General features: G+C 35.1%; 1 protein-coding gene across 4 annotated transcripts in view; it reads left to right on the top strand.

The window, feature by feature from the left end:
* Positions 1 to 18,851, top strand: part of DPH6 (diphthamine biosynthesis 6) — a 196,012-nt gene that overhangs the window by 142,482 nt on the left and 34,679 nt on the right. For all 4 annotated transcript variants that reach the window (XM_080594343.1, XM_080594346.1, XM_080594344.1 and 1 more), the window contains exon 14: positions 15,706 to 16,111. In XM_080594343.1, the coding sequence (XP_080450469.1) occupies positions 15,706 to 16,111 (406 nt within the window). The remainder of the gene's footprint in view (positions 1 to 15,705; positions 16,112 to 18,851) is intronic.

The following is an 18,851-nucleotide window of genomic DNA, read 5'->3' as shown; positions in this document are numbered from 1 at the left end:
AGGTCACGGATTATACTTCTGTCTGTGGCAGCAGACTCCACTAGATTAATTGAGATGGGCAAGATCGCAACTACTTTTTTCTACCTCTGAATGTCTGCTCTTTGGTTTGTTTTGTTATTCTCACTGACATGAGGAGAAACATGCTGTAGTGTCTCAAGATTGCAGGCATTCCAGCTTGTTTAACTGCTCTGTTTTATTATTCTTACATTTTGCTAATCCCCAGCAAGAGTGTGTATAGCTAGGCCAGTAAAATAAATCAATTTTGATAATCCGTGTAATAGATATTGGCTTTGGCTGTTGCCGATCAAATGTACATTCCATGAAAAAGTATTAGTAGTTCAATTTTTCTCTGAGTTAAGAGCACATTAACTCATTTAAAGTTAAGTTTGGAGGCCTATTGCTGCTTTTGAAATATAGTTCTTGATAAACATGACTGAATGATAAAAATGAGTTTCAGTTCATATTTTGATTTGATGTTATACAAAAAAATTTGAGGCAGATTTTCCAGAACTATCTGAAATGTTATCTCTGATTTCTTTGCCATACAAAGAAAAATGTATAGGTAAATACTTTAGCACATTTAGTACTCAATGTTTTGTTACCACCACAAAGTTTCCCGTTGCCTGTATTTGTGAGTAATCCCAAACTAGTGGTGAAGGGAGATTTTGGAAAGCTGGATGAAACAATGAAAACAATAGTTTTTTGTTAAGAATAGAGGAGAGGGTTGCATAGAAAGACATTTCATGTAATTGCAGGATTGTTATAAGTTCTAAGACCACAACGTTCACTCTGAGTTATTTTGTTAACTTTTATTTAATTTTAGGCTGCTCCCGCTGTATTTTCTATAGTCAGCCATGAAAAATCTACCTGGCAAAATACTTCATGTGACGTGAAAAAATATGTGTGTTTTGGCTTTTATAACACAGCTTTTGTTTGTTTGTTTGCTTGCTTGCTTTAGTTTTAGTTTTGTGGTCCTCTCTTTCCAATAAATTGCTGAGCAAATGTAGATTTGAAATTTCTCCTACCTACCTTCTTCTAACAAGAGCTTTCCTTTTTATGGAGGAATTCAACATGAGTGGCTGTGATCCTGTGGTTGTTTCAAATCCAGCAAAGAGTGCTAGAGCTGACTTTCATGCTGTCAGGAATGCCAGTCAGGTTGTTGACAATGTGTGTCTTAGTATCACATGATGCAGAAGTGACGGAAAAAAGATTTGCAATGTTTGATCTGATATATATATTATGAATGGGTTCCTTGCAGCACTTAAGTAGCTTGGTGCCAAATGTAAGTAGCTAAATTTAAACCCTTTTGTCCAGATTTACAAACTGTTTAGATGTCAAAAGATGTAAATTAGCCTGAACCAGATATATTTTTTAAATATCTCAGATCAGTCATCTAAAAGCCTCTGGGCCCATTATAGGGAACACCTGCATTGTACCTTCCTTGACGCCCACACAAGTACCATTCATACTACCATACATCTTTCCATTTTGCCTACAAAAGTTTGCAGAGTCGCAAGGTAGTTATAAACAAGTTATTTCCAGAACCAGAAGCTGTCTAGCTGTGTGCAGTGGTTTCTGGAGTAATTATGTCTTCAGTGCACTCATTTAGAATGGCACCATGGATCTGTAAAACAGCAGTGTGCTGCATTGTTCAGATGTGCACGTAGTATTTGAAGTATGCAGACTGGCATGAATTTAAATAAAATTAATGTATTCTGTGACTCTTTATCCTAAGTAGAAATAGATTATGCTCAAATAGTGGAAGTCAAAGCTTGTTCTTATTGCAACAGATTGGACAGAGTTTAAGATTCTTTTTACCTATGGAGAAAATTACCATAAAACCTAAAAGGAATATAAGATAAATAAATAAATAAAAGCTTTCCGTGAGAGGATATGTACTTTTTTAGCATCATGAACAGATTTTGTAAGTCTGTAATATTCAGGTACGTTTTTGTATATTTTATCATACATAGTAGTTAATACTTATGTTGAATACAATTGTTATATTTCCAAATAGTTTTGTAAATTCCATGCCCTATAGACAATAGTGTAGGTAATACTAGTTTAACTGGTCTTCTTTTACTAGCTTCTCAAACAGAATAGTTAAAATGTAAGAAGAAAATGAATGTTATAAAGGTATAAATGATAGATTAAAACCACACTACATTTACACCGTAGAAAAATCTTGCATGGACTAATTAATGTAATTGGTAATTTTAGCAAAAGCAAACTAAATATTTTTGAAAAGCATTGCCACAAGCCAGTAGCTATGCCTATCAAAAATTCCGTAGGAAGAAAATACATGTTTCTGTTTCCTTTTTTTGTCTCATCAGGTTTATAACATTTATTTTGCTACTAGATGCTATTTTGAGTGTTCTACAGTTTGATGTATTAAAGCAGGCTTCTTTTATGGCCCATGTTAAGAACAAGCAGTGCATTCAAATAGCACAGTGGTAGTGGGTCTTTCATCTTGTGCCTGGTGTATTTCATTTCCCCTGTGTTAGGATTAAACAAAGCTTTTGTATTCATTTGAAGCGACTGTAATGAGAATATTTAACACAGGTCAAATGCAGATAGTGGAACTCTGGAGGTCCTTGAAACTATTCTGCCTTTTGACACCCGGTCACAATGCAAAGTAAAAGAATTGCCACTTTCCTTTTTCTTAAAAAAAGGAAGATTATAATGCCCTATTTGTAATATTAGTGGAAACTTAATGAATTTTAAAAAGGAATATAGTCAACAAAAACAACAATGAAGCAGTGTACATGTTCTTAACTAAAGCCATTATTATAAAATGAATATATATATAAACATATATAAACATATGATTGCATAAAGTTCTAAACAGTGTACATGAATTTAACCTGTTGTAGAACATAAACATAAAATATGAACAACATAAGAAAGGGGAGGGTTTCTTACTCGTGTGAATGTTGGTGTAGATAGATAAAATCAAATCCTCAGCTGGTATGAGGCAGCATAACTCTCTGACTCTCATGAATTGATTTACACCAGCTTATTTGGCATTTACAGGTAATATATACATGCAAATGAACTTTGTTTTTCAGTTAGACACAGTGAAGAAACACATGTCAAGTTGTTCAGGGTAGTAAAGAGCCTAGTTCATCCAGGTTGACTGATTTTCCCCTGGAGCAGTCCCTTTATAAGAGTTTTTTGAGTGATTCTTCATCTCCTTTGCTGAAAATATTAATTCTGCTTTGAGCCTGTCACTTTTGTGCTAAGCAACAGGGCATATATGCATCCAGTGTTTTGCTCAGACCAGAGCCTCTGGTCAAAAGTCTTACTTGTGATGGCTGTGAAAACCATTAGCAGAATTTCAGCCCCAAGTCTGGTACCTGTTGTCAGTGCCTCTATATAGAGGGTAGGATGCCATTTTGATTTAAAAGTGATGAAGGTCCTATTTTCACTCAAGAAACTTCCCTATTAAACTGCAATCCTAACTACATGTAGGGCACTTTAGATCTCCACAATGAAGGAACCAACGTCAGGACATTCATCAGCTCTGGAATTCTTCTGTTCTCATCCAGATGAGTTAATCCTGCTGATCAGGACCGAAAGAACAGCCAGATTACCACCTCAGCCTCCATGTTTTACTTACAACTGGTCTGTCCTAAATCTGCACTACTTTCCAGTGGAAATACTGTCTTACTAGTGTATAGTACAGTCCAAGGGATCCTACTAAATTCCAGTACTTGATTATCTTGATCTCTGGTTCTCTGTGCTGGTCATAATAACAATTTCATTCTTTTCCCTTCTCTAAAAATATCAGAGTGGCTTTTAAATCCTGTGTGTGTATATATATTTAAATCAATTACAGATATTTGATTTCCCTACTCAAAAATGTCAAGATAAAACAAAATATATATATATTTTTTTCTGTACTCCATTTTTAAATGAGTATGTAATACAGCCTAAAAGTGAACTAGCATTATTTGAAATCTATTTAAGTGTTTGCATAAAAAAAACAACCAGTGCTAACTGGTCCATACTCAGTAACATGCATGCCAGCTCAGCAGTGAATAATCACTTTCAGCTTCCTCCCTGTATTTATTCAGCTTCATGGATGAAAATTAAAAATGCTTCCAGCTGTTGTGATACATGTGTATAGCTCTTGTCATTCCTTTAGTTGTAACACAGCTGGTAACACTTGAAATCTAACTTTGATTTCATTTTAGACATTACTCAGTGTTAATATTATGCAGGTCTTTATGCATCTCATTTATAAGCACCTTTGTAGAAGCATCCTGACCGTCTCCTGTAGTTGACAAAGTAGTTAACTTCTTCATATAACCCTATAAAGAAGGGAGTGAGCCTCAAAGAGGAAAATGTAACTGTTAACTGATGAAAATACTAATTGTCAATCATTTCTAATTAAGTCAGTAATTTTGGTAAAGTTTTGTCATAATTTGTCAAGTGTATCTTTGCATGGAATTGTAGATATCTGTTCAGTAGTGCATAGTCTCCCTGTGCATGTTCTGCAGAATGACAAGGGGAGATGTATAGATATATATTTTCACTTTCCCATCCTCCCCATACACATATATATGCATATGGATAAATATACATACATACCCAAACACATCCATGAATATGTATTTGTATTTGTCATCAACTTTTAACTGGCATATATATTAATACATGTTATGTAAAAGCATTTTAACTCGAGCTTGGCTTATCGTTTTTAGGTGCCTAAAATTAGTTATCCTGAAATTCCTGTCATTAGCGGGTATACTGGGTCTGGCTGGGGTGGAGTTAATTTCCTTAGGCAGTGGTGGAGAGTACAGCCAGGACAGCTGACCCAAATCTATATTTGATATTATTGTTAAAGGTGTTTGTCTCAATGAGTGAAAGTCTGGCAATTAATAGGAGTTTAGGAGTGCCACCAGAATTTTCAAATTGGTTTTCTTCTGCCTCCAGTAGCATCACAATTTTCTTCACTATGTACTGCAGAATTTAATTACAGGTGTAACAGCAGTAGCCAATGGTGCTGTATATCTGCTGGTGAACTTGTGACTGTAGTTAGACTATGTGAGGTAAGAGCTGACACTTGGTTTGAAAATTAGCTCAACAGCTCAAGTTCAAAGTTCAGAAGGAAAGTAGACTTTCAAAGAAAACATCTTTGCAATCAGGGTCTGAAATTTAAATTCTGAATCATAAAATCAGCTGACCTTAATGCCCAGAAAGCAGATTTTGACCATTAACTTTTCTCGTTTTCTGTCCCATTTGGGTACACATTCTCAAATGAATTTCAAGTGGAATCTTTCCATCTTGAACGTCCTTAATTCAGTTCAACTCTCTTTTCTAGGTGCTTATTTTTGACACTACACATGAAGAATAAAACCCTCAGAGTGACAGTCTGTGATCATGTTTCATGTGGCAGACTTCATTTGCTTTCAGTTTATATTGCTATCAATTTATGACTTTGTTCCTTAAATAGTTATCATTTTTTCCACATTGTAACTGATATATTGAATGATGTATGTTTGAGAGGTATTTCAAGGAATCTTAACTCCAGTCATTAACTGGTTATCTCTTGGCTCAGGAACCTTTAGTTTGTTGAGAGGAAGTTAATATTTTTAAAGCAAATAAAACAGCTTTTTAATGTGTAATTTTCTTATCAATTTTACATTTTCATACCCTTTTGAGTATCTAGCATGCAGTGCTGGAATTTACATTTAGCTCTGCAGGAATTGCTTTAAATATTATTATTACCAAGGAAGAAATCAAAAATCAAAGTGAATTTTTAGTACAATAGCGAGGTATAGGAAGGTGCAATTGCAGTAACAGCAGCCTGCATTATTGTATAGAGCTAACTCACAGCTTGACAGAAAGTCCCTGCTGGGGAGGAAATGTAGGGGAACTGGCAGGATTTTGCTATATCTGCTCCCTACTGCTAATAAGCTTTAACCTGTTTCATTTTTATTATGCTTACTGTTTAGATATTTTGCTTCCAAAATTATATCTGTAATTGTGAGAACACATAAAAGACAGCACGACAGGTAGGGCTGTTTAAAAATTGAAAACTATCAGCAAGGGATATTAAAGGCCATAATGAGTAAGATGGTTGCCTTCTTGTTGTGGGTTTTTAGCGTTCAGGCACAGTAGTGCTGGTAGAAAGACTGAGTGTAAGTAGTGGGTAAAACAGATTTCAGAGCTTTAGGAGCTTTTGCAGCCAGAAGGCACCATCAGATCACTTAGTCTGACCTGTATATCACAGACCATTGCATTTTACCCAGGTATTCCTATTTTGAACCCTGTGGGTGTACTTAGCCAAAAATATATCAGACCTTAAGAGTTTAAAATATTTTATGCCACAGGATGAGAACAGAGGGACTGAGCTTCCTGTGCAGTAGGAATTGTATTTATTAGGTTGGTATGTACACGTGGTACAAATGATTCAAAGGGAACTGGAGTCGTTTGGTCTGGAGAAGAGGAGGCTGAGGGGAGACCTCATCTCTCTCTACAACTACCTGAAGGAAAGAGGGTGTCAGTCCCTTTTTTCAGGTGACTAGTGATAGGATGTGATGCAACAGCCTCAAGTTGCACCAGGGGAGGTTTAGATTGGACATTAGGAAGAATTTCATCACGAAGAGGGTGTTCAAGCATTGGAACGGGCTGCCCGGGGAAGTGGCAGAGTCCCCATGCCTGGGGATATTTAAGAGACATGTGGACGTGTCATTAAGGGAAATGATTAGCGATGGGATTCAGTAGGTCAGGGTGATGGTTGGGTTTGATGATCTTGAAAGTCTTTTCCAACCTAACTGATGCTGTGTTAGTGAGAGGATCTGTGACTAATTCTGCAGAATAAACTAAACAACCTAAGACTTGTATGTGTTTAACAAAAGTGGAAATCCCTTCCTGACCCATAATCAGGCTGCCCCTTTGACTTACAGCAAACAAGACATGTTCATATTGTATCAGAGAACTTCCTTACCAAAATCTTTCTGCTGCAGCCATAAACAGTTCCTCCAGAAGAAGGAAAACAAACAAACAACCATAACAAACAAAACAGATTTAATCTGTCTCAGTATGTGTCAGTGTGGGTAATTAAGGGACCAGTAAGAGGAAAAATCTTCTCCTTCAAGCAGTCACATGCATTTTTAAAGCTAATAGTCATTGTCTAATTCTGAATTTCAGGCACTGTGCCCCTTGAATGGCTATGCTGACAGTGCTCATAATGTGTCCAGACACGTTCATTACAGTCCTCTGAACATGCTTTCCTCTGAGCATTCAGTGCTGTGTCTGAAGTTTAGAACCACCTAAAAACATACAAAAATGGTGTTGTATATTTTCCATTTGATATTACTGCACCCTTCCACTAGCTAATTATCCAACATTTTAAGATCTTTTTTTTGCTCTGATGGTGTCATAATTGTCACATAACATTACGAAATGTATTTTGAAGAGATGGAATAAAATTCAAGAGATAGTTGACAACTCTGAAGTCCATAGGGCAGTTGAGACTATGCTGTTAGATAATGGGATAGAACAAATTGTGATACTTACCTGATAAATTACACTAAAATGGAAGTCTCAGTCTTACATAGGAGATTCTTTTCGACTACTACGCATTTGGAGGTCTTTCTTTCTACAGGCCACTTCGTGTTTTCTTTTTTCCTTTCAATTTAATCTAACAAGTAATTATTTGAGCTTACTTTTCAAGGAAACTTCTATGTTGGTAACCCGAAAAGCTGAAGTGTTAGCCTAGTTATTACAGACTTTTCATATGGCCTTTGTTCATGCTTTCAGTTGTTTATTTCTTCTAGAGACTTGTTCAAAGCTGACTATGTCTTAATGGAAATGTGATACTGATTGCTCTTAGTTTGATCATGTCACAGAGCCTGCAGTGTGCCTTCTCAGTGTCCCAAATGAAAGGATAAAAAAATCCAGAGATCCAACAATAGAAAAGAGAAACAAAATTAACGAGCAAATGACGTCCTTATATACCAAATATAATCAAAACAGAGCTTTTAAGGTTATGTCTTTAATTTCAGCTGAGCTTTTGTCTATCACGCAGAAATGGAGAAAGTTTATACCACTTCCTGAAGCCTCTGTTGACAGTAAGGGTAAAAGAATACCAAGTCGCTAACTTATTCTGTTTGAGTGATATTAACTATAGATCATATATAGTTATTGATCTGTTTTTTTTTTTATGAACGTTTTCTGTTTTCACAGGCTTCTCCATTTGCTTGTTTTTTTATAAAGCTTACATTTACTTGCAGTAATACTATTCATAGACTATTTGTCATGAAAGTTTTGATTCTTCAGACTTAATATATTCTTTACACACCAAAAAAAACCTGTCTTGTCTTCTAAAATTAAATTTATCAGATTTGTTGTGTGATTTGGTCCCTAAAAATGCTTACTGGTGTGGTAGTGGTTATATTATGTAAGTTAATTTTTGTAGTTGTTTCTTCTGACATATTTGGTTAACTACCATAAGATTTTAACCTTGAAAAATCTTGATAATAGCTAGCAATATATTGTATAGATTTCAGATTTTCTATACTCTTTCTAATACAATTTGAAGGATGCTCATTTTCTTCACCCATTTTTGCCTTTGTCAAAAGTTAAGCTTTTGTGCTTGGCATGCTAATTGCTGACTACTTCATATCTAATAATTAATTTTGCATCACTATTGTACCTGCATGTAATATTTTTTTTCCAAATGCCAGCTTGTGAAAATATTATACTGAGAGATAACATTAATTTGAAGTCCTTGAGAATTACAAAAATTTATTAAAAGTACCCTAAAAATAGTACTGCCCCTAAATTTCTAAAATCATATTTGTTTTCCTGTATCTACTTTCCTTTTTTTTTTTTTTTTTTGCTATTTCTGTTTCTGAAAGATCAGTAAAGACTGCACAAAAAGTATTCTGCAAAATGGGCTATCAGATACTGAAACAAAAAATAAAGTAGAACCTTACTTTGTCTAGATTCTCCCTGTTGGGTAACACCAACAGGCTCAGTGTTCCAGCTGACATTGTACAAAATAGTTTCTATATGACACAGTGATACTTGAACTACTGTCAACCTTGTCCAACACGTTGTGGAGTAGAGAGGACTAAAATATCTGAAAAAATTGTTTCTTTTTATATTAACAGTATTTGATCCACTATAAATATTCAGGTTTATAAGACCTCATTTTTAGCCTGCCAGTCTTGTGTTAGTGTATTTTTGGCATGCAGCAAATACTCTATTTTATTTCAGGAAAGAATAATAAACACCAGACTTTTTTATATTTGTAAGCTTTGCAAAAAGTCTTAACAATTTTATTGTTACAAAACATTGTGCTATTCATTCTTTGAATTCAGGAGTGTTATATGAGGAATGTATGTGGCCTATTTATTAGATGAACTAGGATGTTGAAAAGGATTGGTTGTATCCTACTTTCTTCAGGAACTGACATTTTTATTCTTATGCAGTTTTCCTAGTGGAATCTTTACTTTTTAAAGTCATAAACCTATTGTTGTGAGAGACTCTCTAGCAAAGCTTGAACTGGATCTCAGGAGTTTGATGCACTCTGTTTTATGCAGGCAATGTAAAAGAAATTTTAAATGTATTATTTAAAGGCACATTAATCTTGCCACTATAATGGTGTAATAATGCATACCATAGAAGATCAGCTTCTAAAAGTAACATCACAGTATTTTTCTTTTTGTTCTCTGAGTCAATTCTTTGTAGAGATAGCAATTATGCATTCATCTCTGTCTCTTATAGCCTGATTCCATATTCAGCTGTGAGGTAGGTAGTCCTTACTCCTTACTCACACAACAAAAAGAATATTTCTCATTTGGAACAAATGGAGGATAGTCAAAATAAGCAAATTTCTATAATAAATGTTAATAACTAAAATGTGTACCTTTTTCTACTAAATTAAGTAAAATAGTTAAATGCTCATAAAATGCTTTGAATATAGGTTTGTCCCATACTTATTATTCCTGTGTTAATAGGTCTGACTTAGATTTTACATTTTTTAATGAAAAAGTACACTACTAGACAGATTCTAGAAATCTGTAGAAACTCTAGAAAGTCTCTTTTAAGCTTAGCACTTTTAAAACCTCACTCTGTGTAGGTTAGTTTGTGCCCCTACAGCCCAGTGTTTTGCATTTAACTGCACTCATAACATTGGAGCTTTGTTTTGAAGCGTTAGGCATTCATTAGTGTAAGAGTATTCTGTAGCTCCCCTGAGCATATATCATGAAAATAAAGTGAATTTTTACTAAGAACTATGGCCTACAAAATGCAAGGGCTCAATAATACTGTAAGCAACGTGATAACCTTTGTATCTGAACAAAGCTCAGGAAAGAATTAAGCACACAGCAGTTCAGCTAGCCATTTTACTTTAATATGGAAATACAGGTTAATTACAATTTAAAAAAAAGAATTGACATACTCTATTGTTAACCTTCCATCTGAAAGGGCTTGTATTTTAAACATTTTCATGGTAATGTTAGCTAAGGCATGTTTCTACCAAACTCTTTTTTCAGTTTCGACCTGCACATGGTTATAAAGTATAGTGAGAGTTCCCGTTCTCCTTTCTTGTGATTAGATACCTTACTGAATTTGATGCCATTTGTTACCTATAGTACTGTGCCCTTCAGTAAGTTTTCAGCCTTGCCTTTCAATCTCTTCTATTTCCAGCCACTTGTCCTTATACTTTTGCAGATTTGAGTTAAGCATCCACAGCACAAGTTCATTAGAGGAGTTAAAACACAGCTGACTGTCTCAGTGGCTCCTGTGGTAATGGGGCTCAAGATGTGTGCATTGCTGTGGCAGGTGCCTAAACCAGGCAAACCTCCTGCTCAGCACTGTCTGGCACTGTAAATTGGGTTGTACTTGTCTGTGCTAACATTACTGTCTCTATCAGTATAAACAGGGATTAAAAATATATGTGGCCCCTTAAGAGTGGGGTTCCAGCAGTTCTCTGTGTGATTCTGCTTTGGGGGGGATGAAAATTTTTTATTATTTTCTTTTTCTTTTTTCTTTTTTTTTTCTTTTTTCTTTTCACATCTGCAGATGTGAACAGTAAATACAGGAAAAGCATATATCCATCCTAATCTTCTCCCAACCTCAAACTATTTTAATTCATATTAAAATTAATAAAATTAATTTTAATAGTTATATAAATCATTAATTTATGTATTAATTATTAACTATTGTATAAAATAAATTATTTTTTACATCATTTGATGATCTGTAGCTCTTGTACAGAAGGACAAGCATGCACTAAAATCAGTTCTTATCCCTATCCACCCTTTTTATATCATGCATGATTTTGTAAACCTCTGTCAGATCCTCCTTAAGGAGACTGGAGAACATTTTCAGTGTCTATCTTACTGAAGGTGTTGATGAACTGTGAATTACTACAGTGGCATAATGTAGCCCACTATGTTCTCTATCCCTTGGCTAATAATTCGTAATGTTTTACTTGTTTTCTTGACTCCTGTCAGCTGCTGTGACTCTTTATTAACCAGTCCATGAAGACTTTCCAAGATGTTATTAGCATAGTATGGCACTCTTGTCGACGTTTGCCACAATATAGCATCAATCTAGTCTGGTATCACAAAATGGAAGGTAAATAAGAGTCACATTCTCTAAATTGTTTGTCGTATCACATCTTTGTCCTGGGATCTACCACTTCAGAGCATGACAGAATCAGAATCCTGTCATAGTGTGATCTCTGAGACAATACAGTTTGCATCCATTCCTGGAAGAAGGCATTGTTGCAGATCCACATTTTCAGAGGCTGTCTCCTGCACAGCAAAAGGGTGCTACCTGGCTTCCTGCTCCAGCCCTCTTTAAATCAGATCATGTAAAAGCGTAGCACAGAAATAGCATCTGTCTCCATTTTATCTCAGCAGTCAGCTTTTGAGCTCGTACAATCTGGTTATTTTTTTCCAATGACATCCAAATTATTCCTGGTGCAAAGTTACTTTGTGGTATTTGTTTTAGAAAGGATTAAATTTTCTGTGGAAAAGCTAACAAGTGAAAATGGGAATCTTTAACAGGCATACCTTCTCCCATGAATTGAAGATCATTTGAGTCCTGCTAATTCTTAGCTAGGAAATAACTGTTTAAGTGTTTATCTAAATACCTTTAGATAGCAGCTACACTTACAACCTGATGAAATTTGTAAAGATTTGTAAAAGTCAGATCATACATACCTTAAGAAATCTCTGCCTTCAACCATGCTTGGCCCTGTTTTAGCACCCCTCATTAATAAGAATTTCACAGAGGTACCCAAGAATTATTTGTCTCTTCCAAGAATTGCAAGCCAAACTGCTTTTTCTTCTACCTCAATTTATGCTTGCTTTTTTTTTCCAAGACTGAACTCAAAGAAGGTCTAGACCAAAACCTGTGCTCATTTATAGAACAACCTACAGCAGTATCCTTGTGCAAGAACCCTAAAAACACGTTTACCATAGTAAACCATAGTACCGTGGTAAACCATAGTACCATAGTACCGTGGCTGTCTGCCAAAAGTGCTGTATCACTGACGGGAGTGAAGAATCAGTTGTGAAGAGCAACTTAGTAATGAAATAATTCCTCTTTATTTTCACTTTTAATACTAACATATTGTTCCAGCATCATATTTCTTATGATTTCCTATGAATTTCTTTGGAATTTCTTAGCAGAATTCATATATTCATCCCCGTGTACTAGACAGGCTATCATAAAGATATTCAGCTATTTAAGAAAGTTGTAAATTTCTGAAAGACAACTCAAATCCATGTACAACACACGTCAGTGATTTCCTGAAAATAAGTCAGGAGAGGTCATTGTTAGAGGTATTTCTGTATGATTCTGAAGCAGCTGATGAAAGATTTTTAGTCCCCAGTACCTCCATCACTTGTGCTTTGCGCAGACTCTGAAGTTAAAGGTTATGAGTGCTATAGTACTGCACAGCTGCACCGTGAACAGTCTTTCATCTCGTTTGTTAAATTTGGAAATGTACTTTCTCCTGGCCTTAATTTTCCTGTATTTCTTCATATTCTAAATGGCAGCTGAAGGCAAGCAGAAATAGGAAGTAATTGATTTAACAACCTAAGACAAGTACAGGGAAGTAGAAAAGTTTGTCTTAGTGCTTGCTGTGACCTGAGAGAGCTTCTCTAGACTCTTTTTTCTAAACAGTACCTCAGCACCTTCGGCCAGCCAAGTGGCCTTTAAGCCTGAATGAGCATGACTTTTTTTTTTTTTCTCAGTGCAATGCTCCAGTATTTCATCTTTTCAAACTGTTTTACAGCACTCAGAGCAGAATTATATTGACAAGGTTAGAATTCATCTCCTAGAGCAGAATACAGTGCTCCTCCTGTTAAGTGCTAATATAACATTTATGTGTTGGTACCTTAATAACAGCCCCAGATTGCCTAATGAAAGTACTGAAAGCAAACAGTACTCAGTGAGATTTTATTATGACTGAAGTGACTGCAATTTGAGACAAATTATCCCCATTTTTGTTTCCATATCAAAAACAGAAATGCTAAAGCAATTGCTACATGTTCGGTATAGAATTAGACTCCACTGTCATTAATATAGAAGTAAGTGCATTTTTCATGTAAACAGCTCACGAGGGTCAAACATCAGAGAACTCTGTGGAAAATGCTTGTCAATAGCCTCGTGAGTGAATTTTGAAATAAAGTGCCTGTAACCTGTCATTATTTCTTCCTCTCAAAGTTGAGAGCAAGTGGATGAAAATTGAGCTTGTGAATTGAAGGTACTGTGAGTTATATGGCCTTATCGACTTCAGGTAAAATGACAGTTTTGCCTTGTTATTATTTTTCCTTTCAGAGGTCAGGCAATGAACAATATTACCATTATATACTGCAGAGTAAGCAAATTGGTATATAAAAAAAAAGTTATTATCTGTGTACACAAAGATGATGTAAGTCACTAATCTTAAAAATGCTCAGTGTATTCTCTCTCTAAAAAAATGGAGGAATAAGTAAGACAAAAAATATCTGCTGGATGGAATAAATACCTGAAATTGTTCAAATGAAAATGTGTTTGTTCAAAAAGCAGATAAAAATAATGTAAATCAATCCTTTTAGAGAGTATATATATCATAAATCTGAGTTGCTTTCCATAAGCTGACATTGTCATGTAATAGGAGTATGAGAATATGAATTAAGTCTAAGGTAAGAGCAGACCTAAATGTGTGTACAGGGTCAGGCCTGGATGGAGCTGACTTTCTTCATAACAGCCTTTATGATGCTGTATGCTGGATTTGTGACCAAAGCAGTGCTGATGACACACCCATGTTTTAGTTATGGCTGAGCAGTGCCTGCACAGCATCAAGGCCTTCTCTGTTTCTCAGGCTGCTCACACAGCAAGTAGGTTGGGCGTAAAGGGAAGCTGAGAGGGGACTCAGTCGGGACAGCTGACCTAAGCTGTGCATCTCATCTAACATCTTATGCAGCAATAAAAACTGAGGGGAAGGGGGTTTTGGAAAGGTACCCATTCGCAGAGACAAACAGCATCAGTCTGCTTGTGAGAGGTGTTGAGGGATTGCCTTTGCATCTTTTTTGTTTATTTGTTGGTTGGTTGGTTTGTGGTTGTTTTTTAGGGGGGTATTCTTTTTTGTTGTTGTTGTTTTGTTTTTCCTTTCTTCCTCGTCATTACTTCATTTATCAAACTGTCTTGATCTTGATCCATAAGTTTTCTTACTCGCACCACTGGGGCAGGAAAGAGCAGGTGAGCAGCTGTGTGGTGCTTCACTGGCTGGGCAGCTGCGCTTCAGCAGTTTGGTGTTCCTCATCTGAAGTTCTGAGGCCTCTTTGTATTCAGATCAAAAAGGATAAAATACGTAGCAAAAATACAGGGACAAGATAATTATTTTATGAACTCATCTTAGGTTTTCTAAAATTCAGGGATAATACTGTTTAATGTACTTAGGTACAATTAATTTGGGTTGAAATGGCTGCAAATTGACAAATTCTTCCTCTGTCTTATGGAATAACATTTCAGTATTTTGAAACATTATATTCACTTCCAGTACCTGCTAACATGTTCCAAAGTGATTTATACAAAAACTTTTACAAGGAATTAATCAGAAAGCCTCTCCCACTTCTTTAATGCCATTAGAGTAAAAGGAGGTCAGTTACTCAGAGTTAGCTTAACAAATAAGCTAATTAGACGTGCAGGTTGATGTAAAAATAATTTAAAGTACTTTCAAAATGAGTTCTGCTCTTAAGAAAATGCTCTTATCTTTTAAAAGGCTGTGTTTAGACCATTCTGCTCTTCAGAACTGTATCTTTGCTGTATCTAAACTGTATCTTTAATATTTTGACTTCTAAAATAACTCTACGCGTTTTATTAATTCATTGCTGTTGCTTCAGTGGTTCCTGCCATTTCTGTGCTTCAGAGAATAGAACTTCTATCCATTCTGTCCATATTAGTGGATAAAAGTTAGCATATGCAAAAAAAGATATTTTTTCATTGCAAAATACATTAAGAGCAGTATTTCTTTAAATTCTAGAAAGGAAAAAATGAGCAGATATTAACTGTCAGACAAATTCTTAATTGCTCAAAATGACATTTCATTAAGAAGGGAAGTTTAGGGGAAAAAACAGGTTCCATGAAATAACTGTACTGCACATACTTTTTTGAATATATCATCAAAATAAGAGCAACATTAATTTCTACCAGTTGTGTAATATGTACAATATTTTGTTTCTCTTTTAGGTTGAAGATTCGGAGACATATAATAATGTAGCTGCAGAGTGTGGGATGCTCACTGTGGTTGTTGTATCTCACTTACCCAAAGATGCTGCCATTGAATGGCACGTTATTGCTGTAGTTGATGATCCACTTCAAAGAAAACATTTTGCAATGAAGATGTTATCAGAGGGCTTCCAAATTGATTGTGAATCTGTGGAGTCCAGTTCTGCATCTTGTGCTTCAATCTCTGTACGTCTAAGCTTGATTTCACCATCTGCTTCTCAGCTTGATTTAGATGGACCTCTTCATGACTTAGTTTCTGTGTTTAGACAAGCAGTTGAGAAACTTTCAGAAGACTGCAATGCAAGTCCTTTGTCTTTTAGAGCTTTCTTCAAGAAGGATGTCTTTGATGATGGAGTACTACAAACAGGTAAGATAGAAAACATGTCTTAATACTAAACATAAGGTAATTTGTTTTAGTTCTGCAGAAGGTTTGATGGCAGCTGACCCTGACTTTGAGCAGGTTGGACTAGATGATCTTCTTCCAGTCTGAGTTATTCTATGATTCTATAAAAAGAGAAAATGCTGAGAAATCTGGCAGCCTCAGGGTCTAACATAGGGATCGTGAATCTTTTGCTTAAACACGTTTGAACAATAGTCCATTTGGTAGTCCATTTTTGTCCTGATCTAGAACTATGTTCAAATAACCAAATCCCTTGTGCGAATAGGCACTCTTTTAAGACATATTGATGAAATACTAATGCTCTGAAACAAGGAAATGGTGTTCCATCCTCCATATAAGAGGGTGTCTGGTTTTGAAAATGGGCTGGTTTCTTACCAGTTTAGTCAAGTAGACCTTGATAACCAAAAAAATTACTGTTTTTTTTCCAGTACTTAATTTTTCAAAATTTCATTCACTTACCAAGTAAAGAGAGTACAGGACAATAAATATAATGTTGCAACTATAAATTATTTCTTCTGATGTACATCTTTATTTTGGGCTGTAATCAATTTGGGAAAACTAACATTACCCAAGAGCACAAAAGCTTCTTTTATCTGTCAGACATACCACACTGGTAGACCATACTTGTATTGAAATCAGTAAGAGCTTTGCTATCAATTTGAGAAGGAACTAAATCATATCCTTAGTCTATATTTGTCTCAGACATGCATGCACTTTAAAAATCCTTGCAAACCACAACTGATCCATATTAATTAGCTGACATAAATGTTAGCCCTCAAATAGTCTACTGTCCTATTTTTTTTCTTAACCTGCAGCAGTTTTTGAAGAAAATTCAACTTGACATTGTTTAATAGATTTAAAGTACAGGAATTGAAAGCTATAAAAATGTGGCATAGAATAAGCATATTTAATCCAGGAAGCAAAGAATGAACATATAGTCTGACAGAATGTTGTTGTTTTTACTACATCTTGTTTAAGAGCTAAAAGGAAACCTGATAAAACATGTTTCTGGCATGAGCTTAACATTATCATTTTGCCTGCTCTCTTTCTGATATTTCTCAGGCCATAAAATAATTACTTCCAAATAAACTTAATTTGCTTTATTAGATATATTGCTCAATATAATGTGTAAATTGTGTGCATGAAAATGTGATTCAGTTTGATTCTTGTTACACTACTAATGGCATAGATATAGAAAGTTGTTGTGATTTTCATATATTCATTCTGGTTGTGTTCAGTTCTCTCTACTGTCATAATAATTCCTGTCATTATAGTAATTTTATCATTATCTTCACTGGTAAAAGATACATCTTTGCAATCTGTAGAATATATAGAATACATTAAATTTAAAAGTAGCACTAATTCATTGATAAAGAATTTAAAAATAACTTTTGTCTACTAAGGAAACATTTCCATGAAGTTCGTGTTATAGGAAGAAGAAATACGCTATTTGAAAAAAATTTCTCATATTAAAACAGTTGCTGCTGAAGTGTCTTGATAGTTTCAGTTGAATATAAGGCTATTATATATGTACATGGCATGATTTTGAATCAGAAGACTAATTTTTAATATATTGTTAAGACACGGATGTATTTAAGTGTCCTGCTAATACATGTCTTTGGAGATAGTGTCAATTGTCCTCACCTTTCCAAAGGATGCAGACTATTACTGAAATATATCCTTGACTATCTTTTATACTATTTTTAATCATATTTCTTATAATTTAACTCACACATATGTATTAACTGTCACTTAAACAAGCACTTTATATTTATAGTCTCCAAGATGTTCCCATTCATTTCACTATAACCTACACAGCATGCACAAGCAAGGTAAAAATAATCTGTTTTATCTTCATAGTCCTTATTAGCAGTATTTAGTTTTGTCTGTCAGAACAACTGCAGACATGTCCTTTAGAATGCTTCACAGATGTAATATACCAGAACTAATATCACACCTTCTTTTGAATCTTACACTATTTTAATGTGCCCATAACACCAGCCCAAGCTATTGGAGATTATTAAGCTCTGATGTCCACACTTTTTCCAGTTTTATTCCTATGCTCTTATTTAGCTATAAAGTGGTCCTCAAGCTTCATTTATAGTAACCTGTTAACTTTTCAGCCTTCTCCCTAAATTTGGATTCAGTACCATGAGAGGAAAAATGGCATGTTTTATATTACCCAGAAGTTTATTTCATTACCTGAATAGGATCAGAAATGTTTATTATATCTGATTCTAGGTGAGTTCCAATAAGCTTGTTCTGCTTATGGCATGCTTGTGGATGCATGAGTCTGACTGTGGCAAGTCACAAAAGGAAACAGTTCTGGATTCCAAAATAGAACTGTTTTGTGTCTTCTCAGTTCCAGATGTGGCCAGAACTTGCTCATACCTGTCTCTGTAGAGGTACCATAAGATATTCTGAGTGTTTGGATGTCTCTTTGTAATGATTTCTATTACCTCCAAAGGTTAGTTTCTGTTCTAGAGTATGTCCAGTTGGGTATCACAGATTACTTATGCTACTGATCGGATAGTTGATAACACTGTCAACACAGTGTTATCAACTAGTGTAGGACACAGAACAGACCAGAAGTGTTCTGATCTTGAAAATCTGAGGCCAAATACAAGAAGATTTAAAAAATATTCTTTCCTTGATATGGCTGCCAAAACATAAATGTCATTGAGAGAGCAGTTTTTCAGTTGCATTT

The sequence above is a fragment of the Anser brachyrhynchus genome (assembly GCF_964034855.1).
Source record: "Anser brachyrhynchus genome assembly, chromosome: 5".
NCBI classification, from domain to species: domain Eukaryota; kingdom Metazoa; phylum Chordata; class Aves; order Anseriformes; family Anatidae; genus Anser; species Anser brachyrhynchus.
Note: the sequence above shows the minus strand (reverse complement) of the source record. Positions and strands in the feature narration are given on the sequence as shown.